This window comes from Lepisma saccharinum, chromosome 1 (assembly GCF_977018435.1).
Source record: "Lepisma saccharinum chromosome 1, izLepSacc3.1, whole genome shotgun sequence".
Classification (NCBI taxonomy): Eukaryota; Metazoa; Arthropoda; class Insecta; order Zygentoma; family Lepismatidae; genus Lepisma; species Lepisma saccharinum.
The window spans coordinates 36,548,201-36,575,914 of record NC_139229.1 but is presented as its reverse complement, the minus strand read 5'-3'; the positions used below and the strand labels follow the sequence as shown (position 1 = coordinate 36,575,914).

The 27,714-nt window shown below is 37.9% G+C and overlaps 1 protein-coding gene across 8 annotated transcripts in view; it reads left to right on the top strand.

Annotated features, from left to right (window-relative positions):
* The window catches only part of LOC145994569 (phosphatase and actin regulator 2), a 535,503-nt gene that overhangs the window by 3,442 nt on the left and 504,347 nt on the right, over positions 1 to 27,714 (top strand). For 7 of the 8 annotated variants that reach the window (XM_083130659.1, XM_083130687.1, XM_083130631.1 and 4 more), the window contains exons 2-3: positions 7,994 to 8,041; positions 27,221 to 27,274. In XM_083130659.1, coding sequence (XP_082986785.1) covers positions 7,994 to 8,041; positions 27,221 to 27,274 — 102 coding nt within the window. The remainder of the gene's footprint in view (positions 1 to 7,993; positions 8,042 to 27,220; positions 27,275 to 27,714) is intronic. The other variant, XM_083130649.1, reaches the window with a different exon arrangement.

Here is a 27,714-nt window from a genome sequence, read left to right as displayed (position 1 = left end):
ATGTGCTACCAGGCTTTGATTGCATGCTTCTCATTTTGCCTGGTTGAGCGTTATTTCTTGTGGCATTATGGCAAGCGAAGAGCTCTTAATTCCATACTATCTAGTATTGTCCTTCCAAACTATTAGGCGCTCGAGTGAAAAGTTCTCGCTGCAATACTCTAGTCACTGACCTTCATGTCTCTTTTTTTTTTAATTACATGAAACTAATTGTATCTTTATAAAATTTGGAACTGATTATTTTGATAAAAATCATGATTTGTATTTAATAAATCATTTTTGATGATTTTTAAATTGTTTTTTTGATTTAATTCGATTTTTTATTATTTTTTAAAATATAACAGCCTTAAAATTGCTTGTACGGTATAGTTTTGATGCCATACATATATATTTTTACCTTCATAGAAAGACTTTTTCTAGAAAACAGCCATGTAAAATACTTGAACAGTTTGATTAACCCTTAAACAGAAACATAGGCCTTTACTTCATAGTTAGAAACATCCGGTCTGAGAGACCTTATTTTTTAATATTTATTATTACATTTTTTAAAGTTTTTTTAGACAATAAAAGGGCAAAATTATGATTAATAACTCAAACTTATTCAAAACTAAAATTACATGGGAACAAAACTAAGAAAATGTATTATGTAAATCACTTCCAACCTTGGCATTGAATACGTAATGCAAAACACCCAGTCTGTTAGACCTGCGTGCTTTCAAGCAACAATAAGTCTCGTAACAAACAGTCACAATCTGAGCAGTAACATGTGCAGAGTGTAGGCAAGTGATTGGTAATAAGGTACTGTGGAGGGGAGAGAGAGAGATCAATCAGTGTTGCTACACTGTAGAACTACAAAACGCTAAAGGTCTCACAGACCGATGTTTCTGTTTAAGGGTTAAATCAAATAAAAAATATGTGTAAATTTTTCTGTTCCTGATACTGAATATATGAATCTACTATGGAAATGTTTGTGAGTGTGTTAATGAAATTATAATATTTTCAATAACTTTTCTTCCAGTGAAAATAAAACATCCTGCGTGTACTCTGTAATTGTAACTTAAAATATTTTTCAAAGTCTTTGTAGCTGAATTTTTGCATATATTTAATAATGATAGTCAGAAAAATATGAGCTGCCATGTTTGTTTACAGTTTATTGATAATGACACTATTTACAGTTTAACATGATTACTATTATTTGTATTTTTCTACACAAAATGTTTGCTATTTTTGCCTTATAAAAGTTATTAAATTTTAAATCCAGAGAAATATAAGTATGTTTACAGTTTAGATATTAAATTTCCTTCCTGAGCTTCACCCCATCAGAACATATTTTTCTCCCTTTCTTTTCCTTTCTTAGAGCCCAATAAGCACCATTAAGTGATCAACCTGATTTAAATCAAGCCACCTTGGTTGCTGGTTATAATATGATTTGTATATGCACAATCAGCAGCCAAGATTGTAGCGTGAAAGTTGTCCACGGCTGTTTTTGTTCCTTTTTCATTAATTATACATTGTGCTGTTTTAAGGAATGGGAATTGCATTGATTACTTGCTTTCTTTGTATTTTATTCCAATTCACAATCCTCACATTGCAGAAAACAGAGTAGTTGGACATGGTGATGGACATTTCTCATGTGATTAACTGATTATGTATTATGTACATAACTTTAAATACAGATGTTGACAATGTTGTAATATATATTGGCTCCATTGTTCCTTTAGCTTTTCTTCCATAAGCGAACTCGAAATATTAAAATAAAATTAGAACTGTATTTTTCTACTCCGGTAGAAAGTCTTTTTTACATATAATTTCCTAATCCATGTATAAATGCATAAACAATTACGAATACATTTAAAATGTAGAGTTAATTTTTATTCAACACATCTGCATGTGGAACTACAATAATACATTACTTGGAATCAGTGTGTGAGAAATTCACTCCTAGTATCTGCTTCTCCCACCTCACTCTAGTATTGCTGCTTGAACAAGGTCCTAGCAAATCTTGTATCTCTAAGAATGAATTTAAATGTAATAAACAATAGTGAGTTGTAATCATGAAAATATATAATGTATGAAATATTCACACACTACTAAACCTTTAAAGCACTGGACCTTTGATACTGTCAAACCTCTCAACGTTTTGGTTTGAAAGTGAACTGTCATTTGAGAGTTGGAAGCTCTTATCTCCCCATCCAGGAAGGACTTTGTTATGTAATGAAATTTTGCCCCCCATCCCCCTCTCAATACTAAGGCCAACCGCACACCTGATCCGACACGATGGAACCAGGCGAGCCATTTTTGTAGTCATTTGTAGATGTTCTGCAAATATCTGACGATTTTGGTATCGCAGAAGCAGCTTACGACAAAACAATCTGCACATGCGTGAACCCATTCAATTCAGCTACAGATGTCTAATTACAGACCGGAAGCATCTTCAGTCTAAAATTTCCGAACTGGGGGACTGTATTATGGCAGCAATATTTTAATTTAATTGCAAATAGACGTGAGCCACAGCAGATCGCCGAAACAGAAGATCGTGTCAGATCAGGTGTGTGGTTTGTCTTATTAACCCCAGTAAATAATCGATGCAGTTTATGCCTAACCTCCTGAAATTAAATAACTTGTTCTCAACTTCACGTTGTTCACGTATATTGCTTTATTGGATGCATCCAGCTACTGCGGTAGGTTATATTTTCTTCGAAACACATGAAATAATATGCACATACTGCAATTTCCTCTTCATCAGTCGCCATGTTGACTGAGAACACGAGAAGCCTACTTTAATTTGTTTCGTTTTGTCAATATATTTCTAGCAAGTAATTGTTTTAAAAACACTATATTTTGGTATGTGACTTAAACAATGCATTAAAGTAATATAAACTGACTCTATTCACAACATATAAAATTATAGATTATTGCATTGATTCTGCTGTAAACTGTTATTATGTATCATTAACCCGCTACTCAATTTATAAAGACAGACATAGACCTATTGTGCACATGGACGAAATCTGCAATCAGATTTTAGCTGTCAAACAATATGATTCGTGGTGTCTCTGGTGACTCACCGTGTTGTGTCACGTCATGTTGCATCCGGTGTGCGGCTGGCCTAAGAGAAAATTGCTGAATCTGGTCTCTCAAAAATCCATCCTAGCATTAGGGCTATGAACCCCAATTTTCCTGAAAAGCATGGGATTTTCATCGTTATATTACTCGATTGTAGGTACATCATTTTTCTGTTAAGTTTGTTCTATTGTGGCAGCCATAGTGACTTGTCAAGATAATTTTTTTTTTTTTTAGCTGCGCTTGTTTAAAGTGGAGGTGTCAGATTGTCACTTTGTGTGAAAACCTAACCCTTTCCTGAGTAGCTATACAATAATAATTACAATTTGTATTTTTCTTATTTAATATCTCTTGTGCCTGTGTACACCATACACATAGATGAGGATGAATGATGATTAGAGGGGATGTAAGGGGTACCCCATTACAAAGCACACAATTGTCAACTTCACTATCACGAGGCACACCCTCGTGTGCATTTTGCAGGCTGGTGATGCTGTACCATCTTGACTCACTGCCAGTATAATAATTCATTCCAATGATGATTAGATAAAATTGTCGAAGGGATACTCACAAAGGAATGTTCCCTTGCCAGGATTCAAACTTGGAACCAACAGTGGCAAGATCATGAATGATCTACTGTACAAGGTCATCTGTTGAGTCAACAAAATGAAATTCATCTCTTTGTGATAAGTAGTTCTCTTACACTTTTTAATAACGTGGTTGATATACATGTTAAAATAGCAGGTGGCCTGCAGGTGTACCCCCTATAAAAATATTAGTCTTGTTTTAAACCATTCTGGTAATGCTGCATGCTAGAGAATACATTTGGTTGCATTGTAAAATCACAGCAATAGGACTATTGCCAGATGTAGACTTATGCACTTAAGTATAGTAGGCTGGAACCTAGTTGAACATGAGTTTCGCTCGAGTGGCAAACTTGCCCTATCTTAATGTTATCTGGGCATTTGCTTTCACTTATTTCCTCTTCAAGCTGTTTTGATCAGCTGTTGTAGCGATGAGTTTTATTTTGTTTCATGTGTATGTCATATGTTTCACAATATTATTGTGTCCAAGACTTTATTGTAAAGTACAGGGTGGTGCAGAAAGAATGCATGTTTTCGGAATAAGTGTAGCGTCATTGATTGTCAAGATACAAACGTTTTATTAACACCAAAACCATCGGTAAGAAATGCAGTTTGGATAGGTATACAGTGATGATTTAAGTATGGAAGATGATGTCGGAAAGATGATGCCATTGTTCCTGTCCCAGTCTTCACCACGTAATCCGACGTTTCGGCGACATCTCTTGGCCCTACGCTCCCCAGATTTGTCTGTCTGCGACTTTTTTCTGAAAACCTCGTTCAGTTGATGAACTGAAAGTTGAAGGAATTACAGCTGTGCCAGACGAAATGTTGGCAAGGGCAATGCGGAACTTTGAGAAGAGATTCCGGATGTGTGCAGCAACAATGATGTCATCTTTCCATACTTAAATCATCACTGTATTACAATCCAAACTGCATTTCTTACTGATGGTTTTGGTGTTAATAAAACGTCTGTATCTTGAAAATCAACACTTATTCTAAAAACATGCATTCTTTTTGCACCACAGTGTATGTCTACTGAAAATCAAGTTATGAAAAATGGCATTTCATAAAACCAGTTTTTCTGTTCTAATTTTCAAGACTATTTTTTAGTTTTGGTTCTGCTTTTAACACATTTTTATGCGTGAACCACACGAGGCTGGATTTTCTAGTTGGACTAGCTGTGTGGTACTTGCTCTCCTGTTAGTTTTTGCCTCATACTTGTTACGATACTTGTGATACTTTTGTTCCCACAAGGCATTGTGCAGAGCAGACAAATTAAAAAGATGGACGAGCAACTTGAAGAATGTCTTAGAAGAATAGCTACTGCCGTGATCATATATATATATATATAAAAGCATGGGCTAGAAATTGGCTTGAAAGATAATATGGCAATCAAGGTGTACTCAATAAGCTTTTTAATGAACTCTGCTATGTATGTATTTGTAGGATTTATTCATTAAAGAAAATGTTCATCTAAATATGCCAAACATTGAATACACTGATAATAATAAGGATTTTCATTATTTCTTAACCACATCTGTCATGTACAAATCCCATTGCTTTAATAAATTCCTAAATATTAATGAACACGAATGCACCTCATCTCTGATTTTTTCTTTCATCGAGTGAGCAGTGAACAAAAACAACCAACAATCAGAAACCAGGGACAAAACAAACTTCTTTACCTTGCCAAACTCACAGATTACCTTCAGATGACCAAACTTGTACTCTGATTGGCTGTTTCTTTCTCTTCTTGTTTTATATCTTTTTCATTGTATTTCCTGTTGGTACCAGTTAGCTAAGAGAATTATTAAATCCACTACAGTAGTAGTCCACATCCACAAAATAAATACAGAAAATAGCCTTTGATTGGTGCCATTTTCTCACTGGCGTAGTGGCCAGTACAGTGCAGCCTTGGAAGGGACCAATAATTAAAATTTGTTTAAAATATTGATCAATACGTATTGGTGTGTAAATAATCTGCAATTACATGCATGAATTTACCAATAAATTGGGTTTAGAATATTCTAGAATTACATCAGAATATTGAAAATGGATGTTATGTAATAAAAAAAGACAGCGTTTCTTTCATAATTTGTGCAAAATAAAAATAAAAAAATTGGGGTTTTGAACAATTTCCAGGATAATTAGACTCCACGAAAGTACCGCACAGCATTTTTGCAGATCCCGTGAGAGACCAATATGCCGGAAAAGTATCGGTAAATAAATTCCAAATGAGACTTTTCGATACCGAAACCAGGTATCGGCAGCCCTTCTCTAAATGCATCTTCGAGTTCGATCCCCATAGGCATATTGCACTGTACTTCAGATCCAAATTTAAACTTTAGGTCCAGTTCCAATTAGCCTATCATGAGTATAAACTGGGCTTTAATCAAAATTCAAGAATAACCTGTTAAACTTTGTGATAAAAGCCAGAATATTTGAGCCTTCAAAAATATTTGCCATAATAATAGCATCTGGAAGCATGGCAGTTGGGAGGGGCAATTGCTCCCTATTGCCCTCCCCTTTGAGCTGGACATGAATGGGACTCATCGTGTACACATGTCACCAAGAGAAAAGATGCTTGCCAGGCTTGGCCCTCAAGGGATTCATCATGAAGAAAAGTTAACATGGAGACTACCCTCTACAGTGCTCTTAGATAATACATTTTAGCCATATGAAGTTCTATTTTTAATTAATTGTAATAGATTTCCATTAAAAACCTCTGTCCAATGTTCCACTCTTGAATTTCTGACACAGATTTGGATTTTTTTCTTTTTGTAGCAGCACATATAAAACATTGTAAAAAAATATCCACAAATGTTTGCCCTAAAAAGTTCTACCATCAGCATTTTTTGTTTTCCTTCACTTGATATTATAAAATCCTGATCCCCAATTATTCGAAGACAAACTTGGTAAATCGGTAATAGCCGATTTCCGAACCAACTTTAGATTTATAAAGGGTGTTTCATAAAGTGCGCAGTTTTTGAAAATGCAATAACTCAGTCAAAATTGCATGAAAGTTGACATTTTGTTTTTTATTATTTTACACATTCATTAAGATTTAATAATTTAAAAGTTAAAAGTATCCGGCATATGCCCTTATGCGATTTAAGAGTGAAAAATGATGTCTGGCATATGTCCACCTCCGTTTTGTAAGCAGGCAGTAACTCGATCTGTGAAGTTCACCATGACTCTTGTGCAGACGTCTCTGTCGATTGAACGAATTACCCGTTGGATTTCTATCTTCAATTCGGGGATTGTTTGAGATTTTGGTTAGGAGGTGTGATTGGCCCCTTCGTTTTTGAAGATGGGAACGAAAATGCAGTTACGGTAAACGGTCCTCGTTATCGGGACATGATCCGAAATTTTGTGTGGCCTGCTCTGGATGAACTGGATACCGGGAGTATGTGGTTTCAGCAGGACGGGGCTACCTGTCACACATCCAACGAGACAATAACCTTACTGCAAGAAAAGTTTCCTGGCCGCGTGATCTCACTTCGTGGTGACCATGAGTGATCTCCGAGGTCTTGTTACCTCACCCCATGTGATTTCTTTTTATGAGGTTATGGTGTACATGAATAAACCTCAAACAATCCCCGAATTGAAGAGGGAAATCCAACGGGTAATTCGTTCAATCGACAGAGACGTCTGCACAAGAGTCATGGTGAACTTCACAGATCGAGTTACTGCCTGCTTACAAAACGAAGGTGAACATATGCCGGACATCATTTTCCACTCTTTAATTGCATACGGGCATATGCCGGACACTTTTCACTTTTAAATTATTAAATCGTAATGAATGTGTAAAATAATAAAAAACAAAATGTCAACTTTCATGCAATTTTGACTGAGTTATTGCATTTTCAAAAACATCGCACTTTATGAAACACCCTTTAGTATTGGAACACTTCAGTGAGTCAATAAGGTGGCTCAGTCGGTAACGCGTCTGACTACCATGCTAATGATCGCGGGTTCGATCCCCGGCCGGTTCAAATCCGGAAACTTTTCTAACGTTGGAAGCGGCCCGGGCGCCCACCCAGCATCGAATGACATGGGTACCTGGGGGAAACCCTGGGGGGTAAAGACGGTCAGGGGCGTGATGCTGATCACATCACCCCCCACTTACGACTGCATCAAGAAACTGTGGGGCGTTACCCCCCACACCTCTATACGCCTTCATGGCGTGGTGCTAATAACAGGGGAGCACTTTACCATTATTATTATTATTTTTTTAGTATCTGAACACTTCAGTTCAAGATAAACTTTGCACCCTGTCCCCATCTTTCTACCACAATAAGCTTTTTTTGATTCTGTTTGCTTCATTAGTATTATTATTTTTATTGCAGAAGATGGAGGATCATTAAGAAGAAAGGGGACGTGGAACGGAGAAATAGGTAAGTCAATTGTAATTCGTAATTGTTTGGAAATGTCTTTGTTATAGTGATCTTGGTCTTCTCTGAATTCTTTGAGGAATGTTTTGTTCCTTATCACACAAGCCCAACTCTCTTTGTCTTTTAATTTGTGTAGTTTCCTTTTATCATGAAGCAATGTCAACCCATTGCCTTATCTCATAAAGGTTTGAGATAAGGCCTAAACCTATTGTGTTGTAATTTATTGAGAATTCATTTATTTATTTACCGTATTGACTCGCTGTAAATGATGTCATCACACAATAGAAACAAATTAGAGTGGACAGTTGTGAGAGAATGAACACAATTACGGAACTGAGAAGTGTGTTGTGAGATAGATTTATAGGTGTTATCTTATGAATTTCTACTTTTGATTTTCATAGCTCTTGTTTCCGAGCCAATATTATTTCGAATTTTGAATTTTAATGCAAGGTCTGATTTTTGTAATACTTGGCAATGATAATCTAGGTATGACTGTGATATTGGACACATTCGAAGATATCGAAGCATACCACTGGGAAAGTAAAAAGTTAATCCTTTTTTTAATGAAATTCCTATGCACCCTGTTGAGGCCTGACTATACACAAAGTTATTTCTGTGTTGTTTACAATTTTTAACAGAGGAAACATGGTATATTTCCAAGGATAGATATTTTTAACTTTAATATCTAACAAGATTGGCAGACTTTCATTAGTTTACACCCAAATGATGTCATATGCTTGCATTGATGTGAATCTAGGAATGCATTGGGTTTCTCGATAGCCTAAACCTTTCAAACCTGTTTCCCCCCCTCTGTGATAAAACTATTTTTTGTCAAAACAGTTCCTGTGGGACCTCCACAATATATTTTGTCAAAACAGTTCCTGTGGGGCCTGCACAATATATTTTGTCAAAACTGTTCCTGTGGGGCCTCCACAATATGGTCACATTTTGGCATTATCTCAGTAGAAATGGGTGATGATTGCCAATTAGTGTATGTCGATTGACGATGTATTAATCACTAGGGCTCGGAAGTTGATAACCTAAAAATGGTAAAAATGACCTAGATGTAATTTTCGCTCTTAAAATGAAAGCTTTATTTTTCTTAAATTACAAGAGAGTAGTTGAATAATTTGATAAAACCTGTTGTTTGGTGGTTTAAAGTACTGAAGGAAAGCCAAGTAAACAATTAAGTACTAATGTACAAAGGCTGTCGCAGAGAAGGTGAGACAGACTTATTCCTGGCTTGGCAATACTGCCTATGGTTTCGGCACTAGTCACTTCGTGGAGGATAACTCAGCCTGTTTCCGTAGCAAGTTGTCACATGTTGCGAAACCACGTTAGTGAGCATCTGTGTTGATTTACGTGGAACGTGTTTCGTTTACCCTCTAGGTTTTTGTGCATAACATTGCTTGTCGCGATGAGTGAGTATTCAAGATGAACAGCAACATGCCATAAAATTTTGTTGGCGTTTAGGGAAAAGTGCTGCGGAAACATATGCAATGTTTCAGCAGGCATATGCCGATCAAGACAGACTGAGTAGAGGCACAGTATTACCAAGTAGTCATTGAGACTCTGCGCCAGCACGTAGCAAAAAAGATGCCGCATTTGAAGAACTTCTTCATATTGCACCACGATAACGCACGCCCACATACCGCGCGGGCTTTTCAGGATTACGCGACGAAGAGAAAAATTGAAATTTTCCCGCATACAGCCCGGACCATGCTCCCTGCGACTTTTGGCTATTTCCACTTTTAAAGGCCGCTTTACGTGGTCGTCATTTCATGACGAACAAAGAAGTGATCACCGCAGTGCAAGTTTTCTTCAGTTCGCTACCTGACGACGAAATTTCAAAGACATTCACAAAGTGGCAGGAGCGTATGGACGCTTGCTTAGTTGTCAATGGTGCCTACTTTGAAAAAGATGTACGTCTACTCGATATGGCTGATTCTGAATAAAAATTTTGTGGTTTGTAATTTTTTTTGTTTCATTTTAATGATTCTTGGAGGGGTTCATGTACATGCTTGTCTTTTAGCTGCTACGCAGTCACGACTTTTTGACCTATTGCGCTAATTTTGGTCTCAATCGGCAACTAATGAACCAAATATTCACTCTAGTACATTTGCTAGCCAATGGAGGTCGCTGTTTTCCTATACAGGAATTAGTCTCACCTTCTCAGCGACAGCCTTTGTAGTTTTATTATTTTTTTGTCTTCAAGTTTATATAAAATATGCCACAATCGACAAGCGACACATGTAGAATGTCCTGTCGTTTCGTTTCGAAAGGTTTCATTTGTTTCTGAAGATTTGTTTTGTTGTCGTTTGTCGCTTCGGTCTGAAAGCTCCCGAACACTCAATTCTTGGAGCTAACTCGGTTTTGGTTTATAGTTTTGCTTGAATACTATTAAACTGAATTTTATTTCTGCTGTCAGTTTGACTTCTGGCGCCCATATTCATAAATCAGAATTCATGCCATAAACCTTTGAATCCTTATTATCTTTCTACAAGCGAGTGAGTTTAAACAATAAGTTGTCAATGTTAATTGGAATATCCACGTATTCTCCACCTTCTCTTGGCAGAAAATGAGTTCCTTCACATTATGTAGAGTGATCGAGTTGAATGATGGAGCATTTTTGCTTATCGAGTGCGGATTTTAAACAATAGATCTCTAATGTGTCAACGGCCGTCAAAATGAATGAATGTTCTCAACCTTTGTTCCAGGAACAATTGTTTTCCTCTTCATTGTGTGTTGACGTAAGCTGATAAGATAATCTGTACCTTTACTGGGATACGAATGCAAGACCCGTGGCTTCACAGGGAGTTTTTTTTCTTTTCAAAATTATAAGGAAAACTTATTACAAATATTTATAGAAAGTATTGTATTCTTATCGTTCAGAACATTTTGAGTCCTCTATTCACTTGGCGCTGTACTTGGGGTGTAAGTGTAAGGGGGTGACCCTTGCGATAAACACCCAAATGTTAACCTCTTATTTCACGTAGCACTAGGGATGGCCAAATCCAGATATCGGATAATTTTCTTTCCGGATATACGATATTCGGATTATCCGAAATGCCAGGATATCCGGACAGTTTTATCGTTTATCTGTATTACGGGCTATCCACATATTCTGTTTTTCGTCATTTTCGTATTTCACTTTACGTATTTTCCACAAATCTTTTATCAGATCTGTTCTATCCGGGTTATCCGTTATCCGGATGTTGTGGGCATCCCGAGTACGAACTGGACTCCATTCTTGCAGACTAACGAGGCTCTGGTGTCTGGACACGGAGCCAGTGTGATCCTCTGTGGCGATTAGCCAAAAGTGGCAGAAGAACAAACTAAATAAATCAATCCACCTTTTCTCCCACGTAGTACACCCTGGACTGCATTTTGTAGACTAACGAAGCTCTTGCGTCTGGACACGGAGACGGATGCTTTTTTCTTTCACTTGACCATGTCTGAAGAAACTAACTTGCAACACTGTACTGTTGAGAGTAATTTTGAAAATATCTTGTAAAAAACTTGCGGGAATATGTGGATTATTTTTTGTACTGCATTTTATGTGAACTAATGCTCTTGACGTCTCTATAGCGCAAAGGGACAAGCACGTATGGTGGATGATAACGTAATTTGTCGGTGCCGTGACCGACACTTTTTTTTCCCCGGCCTGGAAATGATGCAAGCTAAATGACAGTTTTTCATCTTGTACTTTCATCTTAGATTTTTTTAGACTCCCCACGTTTCGTGTTGCTGTGCCCTCATCTCTAGTTCCACTCTTTGAAATGAAAGAATTTCAAGCAAGGGTTTGTTTGTGTTTTGCCCTCTTTGCTTTTTTTCTTCTTTCTTTAAAGTAACGTCCTTCATTTGGACGTCGAGTAATTTCGGGATAATTGCATTTGTTGCTGGGAAAAATTCAACTTGTCGATCACTATTACGGTAACTGTATCTCAACAAAAAAAACGGGAAATGAGAGATTGAAAAGGAACGTCAGTCCAAGGCCAATAACAGTAGTTTTTTTTTGTTCGTTTGTTTGTGGCACTATTCACCTAAGGGTTATTTCCATTGGAGCGCGTTTTGTTCATATATGGCAATATCGCTGCATAGCTTCAGTACCTTCTCTGGCCGCTAGATGTCACTCCCTGTCCGAGTATCGGCATCGCGCTGCATATCGACTAAAAGCCTGCGCGCATGCTGCTATCTGTCAATGCTTAGTGCTGAAAGAGGTGTGTGTGTGTTCTTATTGTTAAACATGGACGTCCGTAGAATTTTTTCCAGGGAGGGGCAAGGAAGGTATTTTTTCTGCAATAATAGTGTTGTTCCCTCAAAAAACATTGCTTAAATTTGAATTTATCATGTTTGTGCAATAACACTGGGGAACAGTGAAATTGCGGCACAGTGTTTGAGAGCTAATTTAGGTCAATTTCATGCTTCTGAATAATGATATAATAATATATTTCCTGAATTGGCTCTAATTTATGAAATAAATGCAACTAAACCAAAATGGCGGAAACATAAGACATACATATAAATGAACTTCCAACAACAATTTAATATTTCTTTTTGTGATTACAATCATTAATATAAAAATAAATTTATATAGGCCTATGATCATAATAATTTTAAAAAAATATGTACACAATGAAGTAACAAACTATGTGAAACGTTTTCTATACGATTTCCTGCTGTATTCATTTTTAGGACAATCGTTTGGCGATTTAGTAGTCGGCCATCATGTGGTACCCTGGTACCTTTCTTCCATTATTCTTATACCCTGATGGAACCGTTCTCCCTGTTCTTCACTAAAATCACCAAGGTTCTCAGGGAATCTGTCAATGTGGCTATGTAGAAAATGTATCTTCACACTCATATTAGCTCCCAATTTCTCAAAATTTTTCAACATATTTCCAACTATATCGCGGTAGTTTTCTGCTCTGTGATTTCCAAAAAGCTTTTGACGACGGACACAAAGCTTAGCCAGGCCTCAGATTCGATGTAAGACATGTAAGTTGTAAAATTGGCATCATTTATAAGTGTAAGAATCTGTGGTGGTCCGTCAAAGATTCCTGCCTTCAATTTTTCAATACTTAGTCCTGGAAAAGTGTGGCATATATATTTGGAACAATCACCACTTGTATCTAATGCCTTGACAAACTGTTTTATCAACCCAAGTTTAATATGCAGTGGCGGATGGATGATTTTGTCCCTATCTATCAGCGGTTCATGAATGATATTAGCTTTTCCCACTAATATTTTCTTTTGGGGGTCAAACTTTTATCGTCCAATGCTTTTCTCTAGCACGACTATCCCACAAACATAGGAAACAGGGATGTTTTGTGTACCAACTTTGCTGTCCTAGTAAAAATTTCACCATCTTGAAATCCACACACACGAGCCACTTATGTTCAGCATATTCAATTTTTTTCTAAAACCATTTTTATGTTTTGGTATTCTTCCTTAAGCTTTGTTGAGTGTCCGATATATTGCCTAGCAATGCTTCATAAGTTGCCTAGCAACAATTTACAAATAAATAAATAAGTTTCTTAATGGGAATTTCAGCCCATTATGAAATTTTGATATTACCGAGAAAAGCGTAGAGTAATTTTACCTCCTACATTTTCCATGGTGTGTTTATTTTTATAACTGGAGTCAATTCAACTGAACCAATCATACAATTGGCAATCACAGCTGTTTTGTGTGCTGAAACTGTTATTAAACTTTATGCCACAAAATAAAATCTTTTTTTTGTTCCCCAGTGTAATTAATGCTGAAATGAAATTGTGTGTGTGAAATATATAATTTTTGGTTGACTTTCATTTTCCACCCTCCTTGCTTCCCTTCCGGACGCCCATGTTGTTAAAGCGTTTCCTGTCGTATTTTTTGGTGAATGGAGAACTGCAGGAACATTTGCATGAATGTTGAATGATGTCATCAAATGGAAAAATATATGAATCCTCAGAAATGCCCAGATCGAAATTTAATTAATCGTGACAGATCGAAATGCGTATATTCTTGTAGGCTTAATATGAGTATTAATTAGTACAGGGTTTAACAAGGTAAACATGTACAACAGTGTGTACCGTCACTCTTGTTATTGTTATTCTTCCTTTTGTAGGTCTGGGCAACCATAGTCCATTCTGTGACTACAGAAATTGATCACTCCATCGGCTATGGTCTTCATAAATTACTTTATTCCCTTGGCCCAGCTGAACATGATTCCGATTACCTCCATCCATCAGTTGCAGTACACGACCTTCCACTCCATTCTCTCACATACGCTGAGAGTTCTTCAGATGGGGTTTTCTTTACGAGCATAAAAAGCCCAAGATCGCACAGTACTGATGTCTACGCATTCATCCCCATAAAATGCCTTCAGTCTCAGATGAATGTCAATTTGTAGCACATTTTCTGCGGTTAGAAACTCGATCACGGCACGGTACTTCAGGCGCTCCACCGACATTGCATGGTTACATGCTGCCCTTTTCTTAGCTATAGTTCAGCACCCTCTGCCGATAGAAGTTTGAAACCTTCAATGGAGAAGCGGAAAAATCTTATAACTGCAATGTATGGTTACTCAAAATCCAAAATGCGATTACTAGAGCCCGGAAGTTCAGGCATTTATTTTCGTTAAAATAGGCGGGCAAAAAGGCATTTATAATGTGGAAAATAGGCACTAAAAATGAAAAAAAGGCACAATAAACCGAAAAAAGGCACATTTAGAAGTCGCTTACTTTTATCTTTAATTTCTGGCAAAATGTTAAAATCTAAATTGGGAAGAGCATTTCAATTTTCTCCGTCTTGATTGCACATAACTACAAGGTGCTTTTTAAGTTCTAAACATTCATTGATAGTCGTCTGTCAGAGAGAATGTTTTTCATAATAGAAAATGATCTTTCTACTTCGACAGAAGTTATTGGAGCATACATATAACAAGCTAATGTAGCTGGACTCATTTTGGTAACAGCATTTTCACCTTTTAGAATATCACAAATTGTTTTCAATTGTTTCAAGTCCTCATTTGCACTCACTACCCGTTAGCACTTTTCCGCAACAGCTCACCCCTTTTCTCGTGGCACTTCCATCATCTGCTGCATAGATTCCTCGAAGATTTTCATGGATGCTATAATTGTAATTGTCTCTGGCAATGCACCATAATGTGCAAAAGTAAACTTGAATAGCACAGGAGTTTTTTCACTTCACGAATTGAAGCCGCTTCATTTTCTGGAAGAGCATCGATCACCTTACTGATTTTTTGAAGGTTGTTAGCATAATATATAGCTGCTGATATCCAGGTTCCCCATCTGGTCAAGACTGGTTGCTGAGGTAAACTAAGCTCAGATGCAACTTCCTTATTTCGGGTTCGAGAGGGAGATTTCAGAAATATCTTCTTTGTGTTCGAAATCAACCTGTCCACTTCAGCAGTCAATCATACACAAGGAAATGTTAACCGAAAGGCAATATCCTAACTGAGCATGAAATACATTTTTCTCACACTTTTCTCCTTCAGCAATGTTGAAACATGCATGAGTTCAATATTACTTAAATAAGGCAAAAATTATTCACATAATAAACGAAAGAAAAATAAATGCCAACAACGTTTTTTGGGAGAAAAATAATTTATATACACATTTTTTTTAAAAAATGGTCAAATTTAATTGAAAAAGGCAAAAAAAGGCATTATAATTAAAAATAGGCAGTGGGGTCACAAATAGGCAAAATGAAAAGGCTTCTAAAACATTCGAAACAACATGAGAAACGTATATCCGAAAAAAAATTATCAATATATGCAGTAGATAAAAAGAGGCATTTTGCCAAACTTCCGGGCTCTAGCGATTACAAAGTAACAAAAAACAACAACAGAAAAACAAACATTGGAAGCTTTACTTTTCAGCACGCCCTTGTATATATACTTTATTGCAGAGCCATTTCAGGATTATAATGTTGTTGATTGACATTCCAAATTACAGTTTGCAGAATTTTAACACAAAATGTTAATAAGAAATGAAATTTGGCATACCATATTTAATGCAAAATATTGAATTTTTCACGAGTTTTGTATCTCTTAAACCAATTGAATATCAAACTCAAAAGTTTCACTGAAGTTACTTATCATGGAGTACTGTATTGTATACAAATTTCAGATTTTTAAACAACTGCTCACCAGAGATATTTAACCCTGAACTTGGATTTTTTTAACAAAAAGTACATGTTTATGACCCTGTAGAAAAAAAAAGGATTAAAGTCTCAAGCTTCAAATAATTTTGACACACACTATTGGTACACAGGTACTTGCATAATAAAATGCAAGTGTCAAACAAACTGCCTTTACCCTAAAAAAAATAGTTCAAAAATGTCATTTTGAGCGACTAAAATACACAATTTTGACCTTAGAATTTATGATGAATGAATAATATTTAAAAAATTACACACAAATATAATCGTAGCCTATAATGTGCTTAACATCACAGATTTTGTCTCATTGTCGTAGGACTTGCCAGAGCTGAGATAAAAAAGTTGCCACTGATGCTTACGAATGGAGAAAATGACGCGCACCATGATAAAAAAAATGGCTGCCATCTTCAAATCGGTGATAGTAAAAATAAAATAACAGTGGTTCTGAACTGTCAACATATGAGGCTCGCACCACACAAAAAATAAACTTTTTTAAAAAATGGTCAAGCATCCATGTTGAAACACTTCATATGGATTGACCCATATAGAACATTGCTTTCGCATGTTGCAAACATCACCTCCCGCCAGTAGCAAATCGCCACAACAACAATGCACTCCCAAACCTAAAGTGCATGAATAGGCCGTGATGAATCTTCATAGCCCACAGTAAAGCGATGGCCCAGAGGCACGAGTGAATTCATTTTCCATCTGGGCAGTGCCACTCGCGAAACGCAGCGTGTACGAAGCAATTAAACGCATCGTCGAGGCATGCAAATTTGGTAATTTAGTACTTTCGTTGTAGCATTGTGTGAAGTGGATGTTTCAAAAATGTTCCTGACGTCCAGCATTGAAATTCCCGTTACTCTCGCACTCTTCTGCTAAACGCGAAATGAAGAAGGAGGGGGCATACGTTTCCATAGCTATTCAGTGATGCCAATCTCCTTGTTGGAGTGGTTAGCACTACGGATGGCCAAATATGGATAAAGTTGTATCCGGATATCGGATATTGTGACGTACGGATTATCCTGATATCCGAATTGCCCGGATTATTCGGATACTCGGATCGTCCGAATTATTTTATCGATTATCCATTTTACGGGTTATCCACATATTATTTTAGTCGTCACTTTCAAGTTTCACTGTACGGATATTCCACAGCGTGCTACTACGGCGGCAGGAATCCCGGGTTCGAATCCCGTGCTGGGCGTGTGTGTTCTTTACGAGTGTCGCTTCATAATTTCATCATATTATGATCATTCATCCTCTACTTCGCGATTTGTCAAAAGGGGCAGAAAAACGAAGTAAAATGAAGCAAATCAATCAGTCTATTATATTCAGTGATCTTCGAAAGTGTTTAAAGGGCCGTGGATGGAAGAAATGTTCGAAATCTGGCTTTCCCAGCCTAGAGTAGTAAACTATGTGGCAATTTGTAAATCTGGTAATTTATAACTTAGGCTTGGAGAAACTCGCGTCAACAGTGTTTCAAGGGCAATAGATCCCATTGCAGTACCACTGGCAGAGATAATTCCATACGGATAAAAACGCAAAAGCGAGAAATCAGGCGAAAGCATGGCTAACTCGGTGGGCCTCCCCGTTGGCGTAGTGGTAACACCCTCCCTCTCTTGTAATCAAGGAGTCCCAGGTTCGATACCCGGCGGAGGCACATAGTGGTTCCGATTTAACTTAAAACTGTAGGTCCAGTTCCAACTAGCCTATCTGTGCATAAAAGTGGACTTAGAAACTAAAAACAACCTCGGTATCTCAGTTGGTACCAGCAATGGTACGGTATGCCAGAGACCCGAGTTCGAGCCTGCATTTCTCGCTGAATTTTTTACGCGGTACATCTGTGTGTACCAAATGGTACGGCAGTCGTTGGATTTTTGCCTGTCCTCAAAAAATAGCTATGCCATTCCAAATTCTAAAAAAATGCATCTGTTTAGAACTATTTCTATAGCAATCGAGCGGTGTCCTTTCAGATTCCTGTACTAGAAAATAGGGTTACAATCAGGGTTGTAAAAGGTCCAGGAGCCCATAAATTCTAATGGGTTCTATTGGGTTCCGCTTCTGGACCGGGACCTTTTTTCTCGCATAAATTTAAATTCGGTCCAAGCTGGCTATTGTTTCATTGAAAAAATGTTCCAGGCCCGTATTTTAATTGATCCTGAAAAAAGGTTCCTGGAATGTATTTAAATTGATGCGGAAAAAAGGTTCCTGGACCGAATTTAAATTGATCGTGGAAAATGTTCCTGGACCGAATTTAGATTCATCCTGAAAAAATGTTCCTGGACCGTATTTAAATTCAGCCTGGAAAAAGTGCTGATTTTCTCCCGGACGGGAATTGAATTTATTTACAATTCCCTGACCTTTAACAACCCTGGGATTGATAAAGAATCTGGAACTTAAACATTCTAATGGGTTCTATTAGGTTCCGTAACAGGACTGGAACCTGTTCCCCCGCACAATTGAAATTCGGTTCAAGTTGCGTATTGTTTCATTTCAATACCGAACTTGGACGCTATTTAAACTTATCCTGAAAAAAGGTTCCTGGATCGAATTGAAATACTTTACAGATAAAAAGGTTATTTACAGTCCAGAACCCATTTACGCTTCCTGATTTTCTCTCCTGGACCGGAATTGAATTTATTTAAAATTCCTGGACCTTCAACAACCCTGTTTACAATGTCATGAAACTCTTGCAGGTATCTAGACTGCAGTGACACGAAAATTCCCTTCTAGAAGGAATTCTAGGGAATTTTCACACCGAAGCAACACAGGGATTTCACATCGAAGCGGCAAGGACCCTTTCAGTATAAATGAAACCATTCACGCCGATGCGCAAACAACAGACCGAACCGATGCGATGCTTGTTATAAAGAAAAGAGCCCAGTCCAAGCGACACATGCGGCTTGTCGTGTCGCCTCGGCCCGAAGTTCCCTTTGGTTATTAAGGATCCGCATCCAAGCGACACTTGTCGCTTCGGCCTGAATGCTCCCTAAGCAGTAATCCTTAATAAACTTTCAGACCGAAGCGACACGACAAGCTGCACGTTTTGCTCGGACGGGCTTGTTTTCGACGAGAGAGTTGGAAAGTGTATTCACACATTTGAGGAAACGGACGGGTAACTTCAAAAGGTGTCTGTTGGTTCTAGCCCATGTTCGATAACTTGATTGAACCAAATTCCTAGCCAAGTTATGCGAAGCATTTCCGTGCTGACAAGAAATAAGAGAAGAGAGAAAAGTAATAACAAAAATACGAGAATGAGGAAATAGTTATGACTGACGATGTGTAGAATAGCAATGATTTTAAACACGCCAAAGTGGTTGTAATGCAAGTACGTTTACAATCTACTGCAGCGCCTAGAATAACGTAGTGTGGAAAACGGCATGCTTCTGCGCTCTCTGGATGGTTCCACTCGAAAATGATCCGCTAGAGGCGCTGGTGTTGACCCCGGTGCTTGGTGCTCGACTGCTTATAATGGAAGTAAATGGAGTTTTCGCTGCAATGTCTGATTCTTTTACATGAAGCATTTCTATGAATGTGTTAATTGCTATGATATTTGGTACAGTGGTCGCGAAGATATTAACGAACATTCTAGACAGTCGACCACGTCTTGTTATCGTCATACTTTCGTTAATAATACGGGAGAAAAAATACGCGTGGAATGTTCTTGGCAACTAAATTTTTGTGTATGAATTAGGTTCGTTATTATTATCATCATCATTTCTTTTAAAGATATACACACTGAAGCATTTGTATTTTGGATATTTACTGTCTCTTTTCTTACGCTTTAAACTAATCGCGGCGATGATGATAATGATGATTGCATGAAACGACAAGGGGAACCCCACAAAACTTTCTTAGTGCCATCGACATGATTGTAAGGCACCTTTCAAACCAATGGGACAAGCGACACGGGATGTTCACACTGTCACACTAGTGACACACACTTTCAGACTGTAAAATAGCATTCATTGCACATGAGGGTCCAAACAGCAAACGACACGTTCATATGCCGTATTCGCGTGCTACTTGTTACTTCGGTCGGAAAGCTCCTTAAAGGAAGGTTGCTGAGACCGAAGCGACGCGCTACAGGGGGAGTTCCCAACTAAGTGACAAGCGACATGTTGCCTTCAGTATATTAGCAAGCGTTGCTTGCGAACAACAGATAGGCGACACGATAAACCGCACATTACAACTACAGATCTAGGCTACACGATAAGCAACACGTGTCGCTTTGTCGCTTCTGCGTCGTTCAAACTGGGCCATTTCCCCAATAGCTTGCAACATGTTGCCGTGGTTTGTTGTTCGCACATACGCGATGCAATGAGTGTCTTGCTTTAGTGAGATTGCGCACCAAAGCGACAAGCGGCACGCGACACTTATCGCTTGAGGATTTCACCAACCGAACGCTGGCCTGTGCTTCCCGTCATGCCGCTACGATGTGAAATGTTGCTCTTGATTGGCTCGTTTCCAAGCAACATGTGTCGCTTCAGTGTGAAAATTGCCTTGGATCCAAGGACCCGTGTCGCTTTGGTGTGAAATCCTCGTATCGTTTGTCGCGTGTCGCTTTGGTGTAAAATCTCCTTGAGGAAACGGTGCAGTCAGAGCTTGTGTCCCTACGGTTCGAAAGGCTGCATTGATTATGGACTGCTCGCTTTCAAGCGACATTTGTGGTTTGTCGCCTCGGTATGAAATATCTCTCAGGATACTATTTATATTCTAATAACATAGAAAAATAAACTCTAATACACAGTCCAAGACCTGACGTCCGGAATCACATTGCGATGTTTCTTCTTGTGTTACGCATGCTATTTATTTATTAATTTTATTTTACTTTTCTTTCCAAATTAATGCCATTTCGTGACTGCAAATCACTCCGCAAATATAACTGTTTCCATCAATTCACTTACCGCCTTTCTAGAGAAACAAATCTACATAATATATTCCAAAAACTAACTAAGCCGCATTACTTTCATAAGAAAATTAGCACCTGGGTCGATCGCACTGCCATCTACTTGTCATCGTCTCGGGGAACCAGTTTCTTGGGTCGTTTTCCACACTACGTTATTCAAGGCGCTGTAAATCTATCTTGCCAGTCTCAAGCTTGGAGAAACTGTGAGAGGAATTGGTGTTCTATTCGAAAATATCAATATTTCACATAATTCTCTTGTAAGAGGTATTGTACAGGGTGCTAAGTCACCCTTCAATTTGATAGAAGATTTAAATGTTATCGCAATTGCACACCCGCCTTTTCACTTCTGTGTTCATCGCAATTGTCCTGCTACATTCAGAGGGGACCTGATTCCCCTGGACCCCCCTCTAAATATGTCCTTGTAAAAGCACGAAGCACCGTTTTACTTGATCTGAGCATGGAACTTTTCCCTCATACAAAACAATGCACTTTGAGGAAACGTAACAAGACACACAGAGACAGGAAACCGAACTGCAACAAAGAAAGGAAGCGAGACTCCAGACGGCCGACAGGCTCTCGTTTGATGCTAATGACTCAAGTTGGGGGAAGGGTCGTAAGGAAATGGACAATTGGAGCATATAGCTTGTTTTATCAGCTGTGCAGGAAAGGGATAGAGCAGGGAGAAAGCATAGAAATTAATTTCAGTGGGGCACCGAAGGGGTGTGCAAATGGTGTATTTGAATAGTAAAAGATAACTGTGGCTACTTTTATATCCCCCCAGTAAGAAAGGCTATTACTTTATTAAGGTATTGAAAGCAAAATATTTCTCATATTTCGACTTCATGCTTGTTTATGGATGCTATTCTGCGAACACTATACAGGGCACCAGTGTCTATGGCGCGTGAATTGTTAAATTCGGCTTTTTTTTTCCTTTTTTAATTTTTATTTTGAGGACAGAAATTTCCATTACTTTTTTTAATAATCAGTACAGTATATGTTTTTTCAATGTTTGTTTTCTGTATAATTTGTATCATTATGAGGATAACAAACATGCAATTATTCATTTTTGCACTGTTGCTAGCCGAATTTTAAAATTGCAACAATATGGTAGAGTTGGCCATTGCATTCATGCTTGTTACCAGTTGAGCCTTCTTCAGGAAGGTCGCTCCAGCGCAAGATTTAATTACTTTTAATCCAACCTTGTATTAATTAGTAAATTAGATGTTTTAAGGCCACATTTCAAGATGTGTCGCTTTATCTTAGCCCGTATTAAAAAACAAAAACAAAAAAAAAACACCTGGGATAGACGGGCTGGCGCCTGAATTTTTTTTAGTTTTGTCCATCACTATATGTAGTACAAAATCACTCTTTAAATACAATTTTTAATGCTTGATTGCTTAGAATTATGTTTTATTATTCTTACTTTTTTCCTTCACCTAATGAGTTCATGTTGCTCTCCGTGATCACCCTCTTCTAGAAGATATGGTTTATTTTGCGTCCTTCCATCCACCTTCAGAGATAGAGACTGACTTTTCTTCCGGATACTCTTGCTTATTGGCTCACTGAAGTTTTAGAAAGCTTTCGGCAGTTCCCAGGCAGAACAAGTGACGATCAGCCAGCTCTTCATCCCTACCGGATCATCCAGTGAACTCGCCTGTTCTCCCTCTAGAAAGGACGGCCACCTGAAGGGGAAATAGGGTGAGGAACAGTGTTACAAACTTTGGCTTCCCCAATGTTCGACATTCACTATCTGTTCTAGTGAATCAACATCGAAAGGGTTTTAAGGAATCCAAGGGTACTCTTCCTGTTCTGCTAATTCTGTGTCACTCCGAAAAGAGAAGCAATGCCAATATTTTACGAAGCTTTTGTCTCTCAAATCCTTTGTTCCCCAATTCTCGTAGGCTAACGAGGCTCGAACGACGTGCATCAACAACATAATTTCATCACTTGCGTTTTTGTTTAGGTAAACGTTGTTGCAATTATCTGCTGTTTTCAGAGTGGTTAGCACAGCGCGCTTCGACGCCAGAGGTCCCGAGTTCGAATCCAGATCTGGGCATGGATGTTCTTTGTGATCGTCCCTTTATCAATTTCATCACTCATCCTCATCTTCGCGATTAGCCAAAAGTGTCAGGAAAGTGAAGTAAAATAAATCAAATAATCAATCCACCAATAAACCGTTTGCGTTGACAGGATTGTAAGCAACCTGGAAATACAACTGTGCTAAACATGTTGCCGATCCGTTAGGATACTCTCCTTGGATTAACGGTTTTTCCAAACCAGCGTAGAGATACAATGCTCAATTGTGATATTACCGTTGACATTTGAATACGACAGAAAAGCTTGACTACGTTTTGCACGAACCAGAAGCTCAGTGTCCATAGCACCAGGAACATCGCGGTATTTTTCTCATTTAATGTCTCTTGTATTCCGTTTTGTGTAATCGCAACGCTGAAGGTGAATGATAAGTAGATGGAATTGAGCCGGCCTCCGTGGCGGAATTATTAGCACAGCGAACTACGTCGCCAAGGGTACCGGGTTCGAATCCCGGCCTGGGCATGGATGATCTTTGTGAGTACGCCTTCATTAATTTCATCATACCACAATTCATCCTCATCTTCGCGATTATTCCAAAAGAGAAAAGTGAAGTAAAACAAACCAATTCAATTAATGATATTGGTGTCCCGTGGCAGAAACTCATTTCAACACGCAAGTAGAACAATAATTTTGCCCTCCTGCACGTGTAGTATTACAAAGTTTCGCTTTTCATTTATTCTACTACACAATTCGGTCCTTTTCCCATGATTTCTACACTCTAAAAAATGTTCAATCTACTCGTCACCGAAAGTGGTGTAAAATTTTAATTGGTGCAACACAACAATACCATTAACATTAAAAGGAGTATCCTGTTGCCACCATAAATGACACATATTTTTCAGAGTGTTCAGAATATCATTAAACTGATAATTCGTCTCCAACTTGTATATGTCTAGCATCTCATGTAGCCACTAATGGTAAAACTCGCAAGAAAAGGTTATTGTCCATGCTTTACGCTGTCATTACTAGAAAATAGTTTTTTAATTTTTTTTATATATATAATAACGTAACAAGAACCGAATGTCAATCGAAACAACTGAGATTTGGTCTAACAATCCCCTTAGTTCATTTTATGGATTTATTTTTGCGGGAGAAGGAGAAGCCGACCTCCGTGATTGAGTGGTTAGCGCAGCGCGCTACGACGCCAGGAGTTCTGCGTTCGAATCCAAGTCTGGGAATGAGTATTCTTTGTGAGTGTCCCTTCATTAATTTCATACCATCCTTCATGCTGGGTTTTAGATAAGACGATTTTTCCTCACATACTTGGAAAGGTGGAAAATGCCCGTTGCCCGACGCATCCAAGAATTTTAACTCATTCGAAGTGCCTCCTCGCTGGCACAGATGTAGCGTCGTTGCCTTGTAAACAAGGGGTCCCGGGTTCATTAACCAGTGAAGGCACATAATGGTTCGGATCGCACTTTAAACTGTAAGGTCCAGTCCGTGCATAAAGTGGGCTTAAGACAACAAATCAATCATTCGAATTCATCCTTCATTCTCATCGTCGCGATTAGCCAAACGTGGCAGAAAAGCGACGTTAAGTATCAATCAATCAATCAAGGAGAAGGAAAGTTTCGAGACTTAAAGTAATTTTGGCTTTAGTTCACTCGGCCTGTCTGCATTTAGTTGGATATACAGTTAGCTCACCAAATGTGATATGTAGCATTATCGACTGTTAACAGACAGACGGTCCCATTGGATATCTTACGTCGCATTAACTTCGTGCTTGTGGGGTTTTCGCTCAAAGGAATTTGGAAGGAACCAAAGGAAGACTAGAAATCGATGGAGACACCGTAAAAGAAGATGCAATTCAACTGATGAATGAAAGAAATTGGAAAAAGTTTGTAAGTAAAGAGATATTCAGGGAAAGAAAATTGATGAGACCAGGGTTCAATTTGGGCCTTGGAGCCGGCAGAAAGGGAAAAGAAACTTGGATATTTTTTAGTCTTCCGTACTTTAAACAAATTCGTAATATCTCAGCTGAAGACTTTTTCGTACTGATTTTCGTATCCTTTTATAAACACTGGAATCTGTAGACTTCTTACATGAGTTTGCATACCCTGTGTAACGCTTACATAGAATGCTTCACCAACAGTTCTGCTTTCGAGAATGAAAATAGGTGTAGATAATAATTCATCACATGGTAATGACTTTTGAACTAAGAGGGATAGTAAAATTAAAACCTTAAAAACCCTTTACATTTTATAAATACTTCATTTAGCTTAAATTGACATCATGTGTCAAGTGCTATTTACAAAACGATCTCTATGCTGTAACACTAGAGTTGGAAGTGCTGGAAAAAAACCGGCTTTTTTGGGGGGAGGGAAATATAATATACCCCCTAAGGTATATTATACCATATTTCGCATAAACATCCCAAGACAATGAAGACTATTACACATATCTTTGGTGCATATCTTAACTATTATTGAGAATTGGTTTTATAATTTGAAGTCTGAAATGTAACACAGAGTAAAGGCAAACCCAAGATTATGCAAACGATGTACGGGCAATGATCCCCTGTTTCTTAGGTGTGTTACAACGATGTTAATGTAGAAATTTGAAATGTTACTTTAGAAATGCAAAAATAAGCAACTATAGCACTTTACACATTTAATTTCCCTGGACTTGGCGTGAATTTTCAGGTTTACTTACAGAGATCACAAATGAAGTCCACGTCATCATTCACTCCAGCACATTGTTCTTGAGGCCATTGTTAACACATCTGACACATAATCTAACCTTCGTCATGAACAGAACTGTCGCTCCTTACAGGGATTATTATGTCCAAAGTGCTGTCATCACAGAAAACACAGTACCACGACAAAACGCCATCTTGAATGGGCATGACAAAGCATGTGTAAGGAAACCTATTATGTGCTTTAAATGTCTAAATATTTGTGATTATTTTCGGAGTTACTATTCTCTACATACAGTGCTGAAAATTTCCCTTACATCAAGAGGTCTTACACTCCTTTTTTTTTACCGTAAATTTTAAACATAAGATTGTGAGTAACTCTCACCGACACTCCTGATCTTAACTGCAGAGGTACTACCTACATGAATTGCTCACATGAAAGTACCACCAACCAAGCAGAAATTACGAAAGATCATTTTGTCGTGGTCTTCCTTAGTTTGCAACAATAAAGAAAGCTCAAAATAAGTAAATACGATATTACCACAGATAAGGATATATATCCTTATCTGTGATATTACTGTGAATATTTATGATACTTTACAGAGTTTTTAGAAAATAAAAAGTAGTTGTCAAAAATTGATTGGGGTCTAAGGGGTGACCGAAAAGTCAACCTCCCGTCCACGTAGTACACGCTGGACCGCATTTGGCATACTGTCTTTAGCTTCTGGACTTTCAGCCAATCATCTGTGGGTCTTGTGTTGTGTGGTCGGTATGTGTTTGTTCCTTCATCCATGTCATTCTATCACCATTCATCCTCATCTTCGCGATTAGCGAAAAGTGGAAGAAAAGCGAAGTAAAATATACTAAATCCACCAAAGTCAAGCGGAAATTGATTGGCTAACAACTTGTTTTATGTAGAATTATTATTATTATTAATGTTGTTGTTAATTCCAGAAATTTAGTATTAAGAAGTTGTTAATTGTTATGCGTATCTTTAGAACCAGACTTTCATTCTCCAAATATACCTGTCCAACGCGCACAAACTTATTCCTGCGACCAACACTTGAGATTTTTGAATACACCCAAAGCGGTGTATTTCATGTAAGCATCCCTATCCATGTTTGCGTTATGATTTATGTTAAACATACATTACCGTAATATCTATCATATTACTTCTATGAAACTTTTAACGTCTCGAACACTGTAAGCGATTGTTACAAATTTTAGTTCATAGAATTTATGTTTTACATTTGGTTGTATATTTAAGAATATAAAATCTTTCGTTGATGATTTTCTTTGGTCGTTTTTTGTTTGCACACATACATGAGAACATTAATTCAAGGCCTTATTTTTCGTTGTATGCTTTGTTTTCCAGAAATACGCAAAGACAGAGAACTGGCTGGTTTAACGTTCCTATCCAGATACAGAGGTTTGTTTTGATTTAACATTATACTTTGCTTTCCGTCTACACTTAATATTCAATTAAACATTTCTTCATGCTGGACTTTAAACCTATATTATGCAGTACTCGAGTGGATTCTCACATTGAGCTTCCATGATTTGGGAATGTGTGTTCGTGTGTGATTTAAATCTATACTGATGTCTTCTCCTTCCGTCAAAGTGAAATAGGCTTAAGATTCTTAACTGTGTTCCGTTTGTTATTTGTATTTAACATAAACGTGTGTGTCCATATTTTTGTTTCTTTTGTAACGAAGAACGATGCGTAGGTGAAAATACTAATGCATGTTTTGCTTCTGTACAAATGTGAACGTGTGTTGTGTTATATCGAATTGGTTCAATAGCTACACGACGTGGATCTTGTGTTTTAATCCTTGAAATGTTCCATCGTAATATGTACAGTGAGGACCG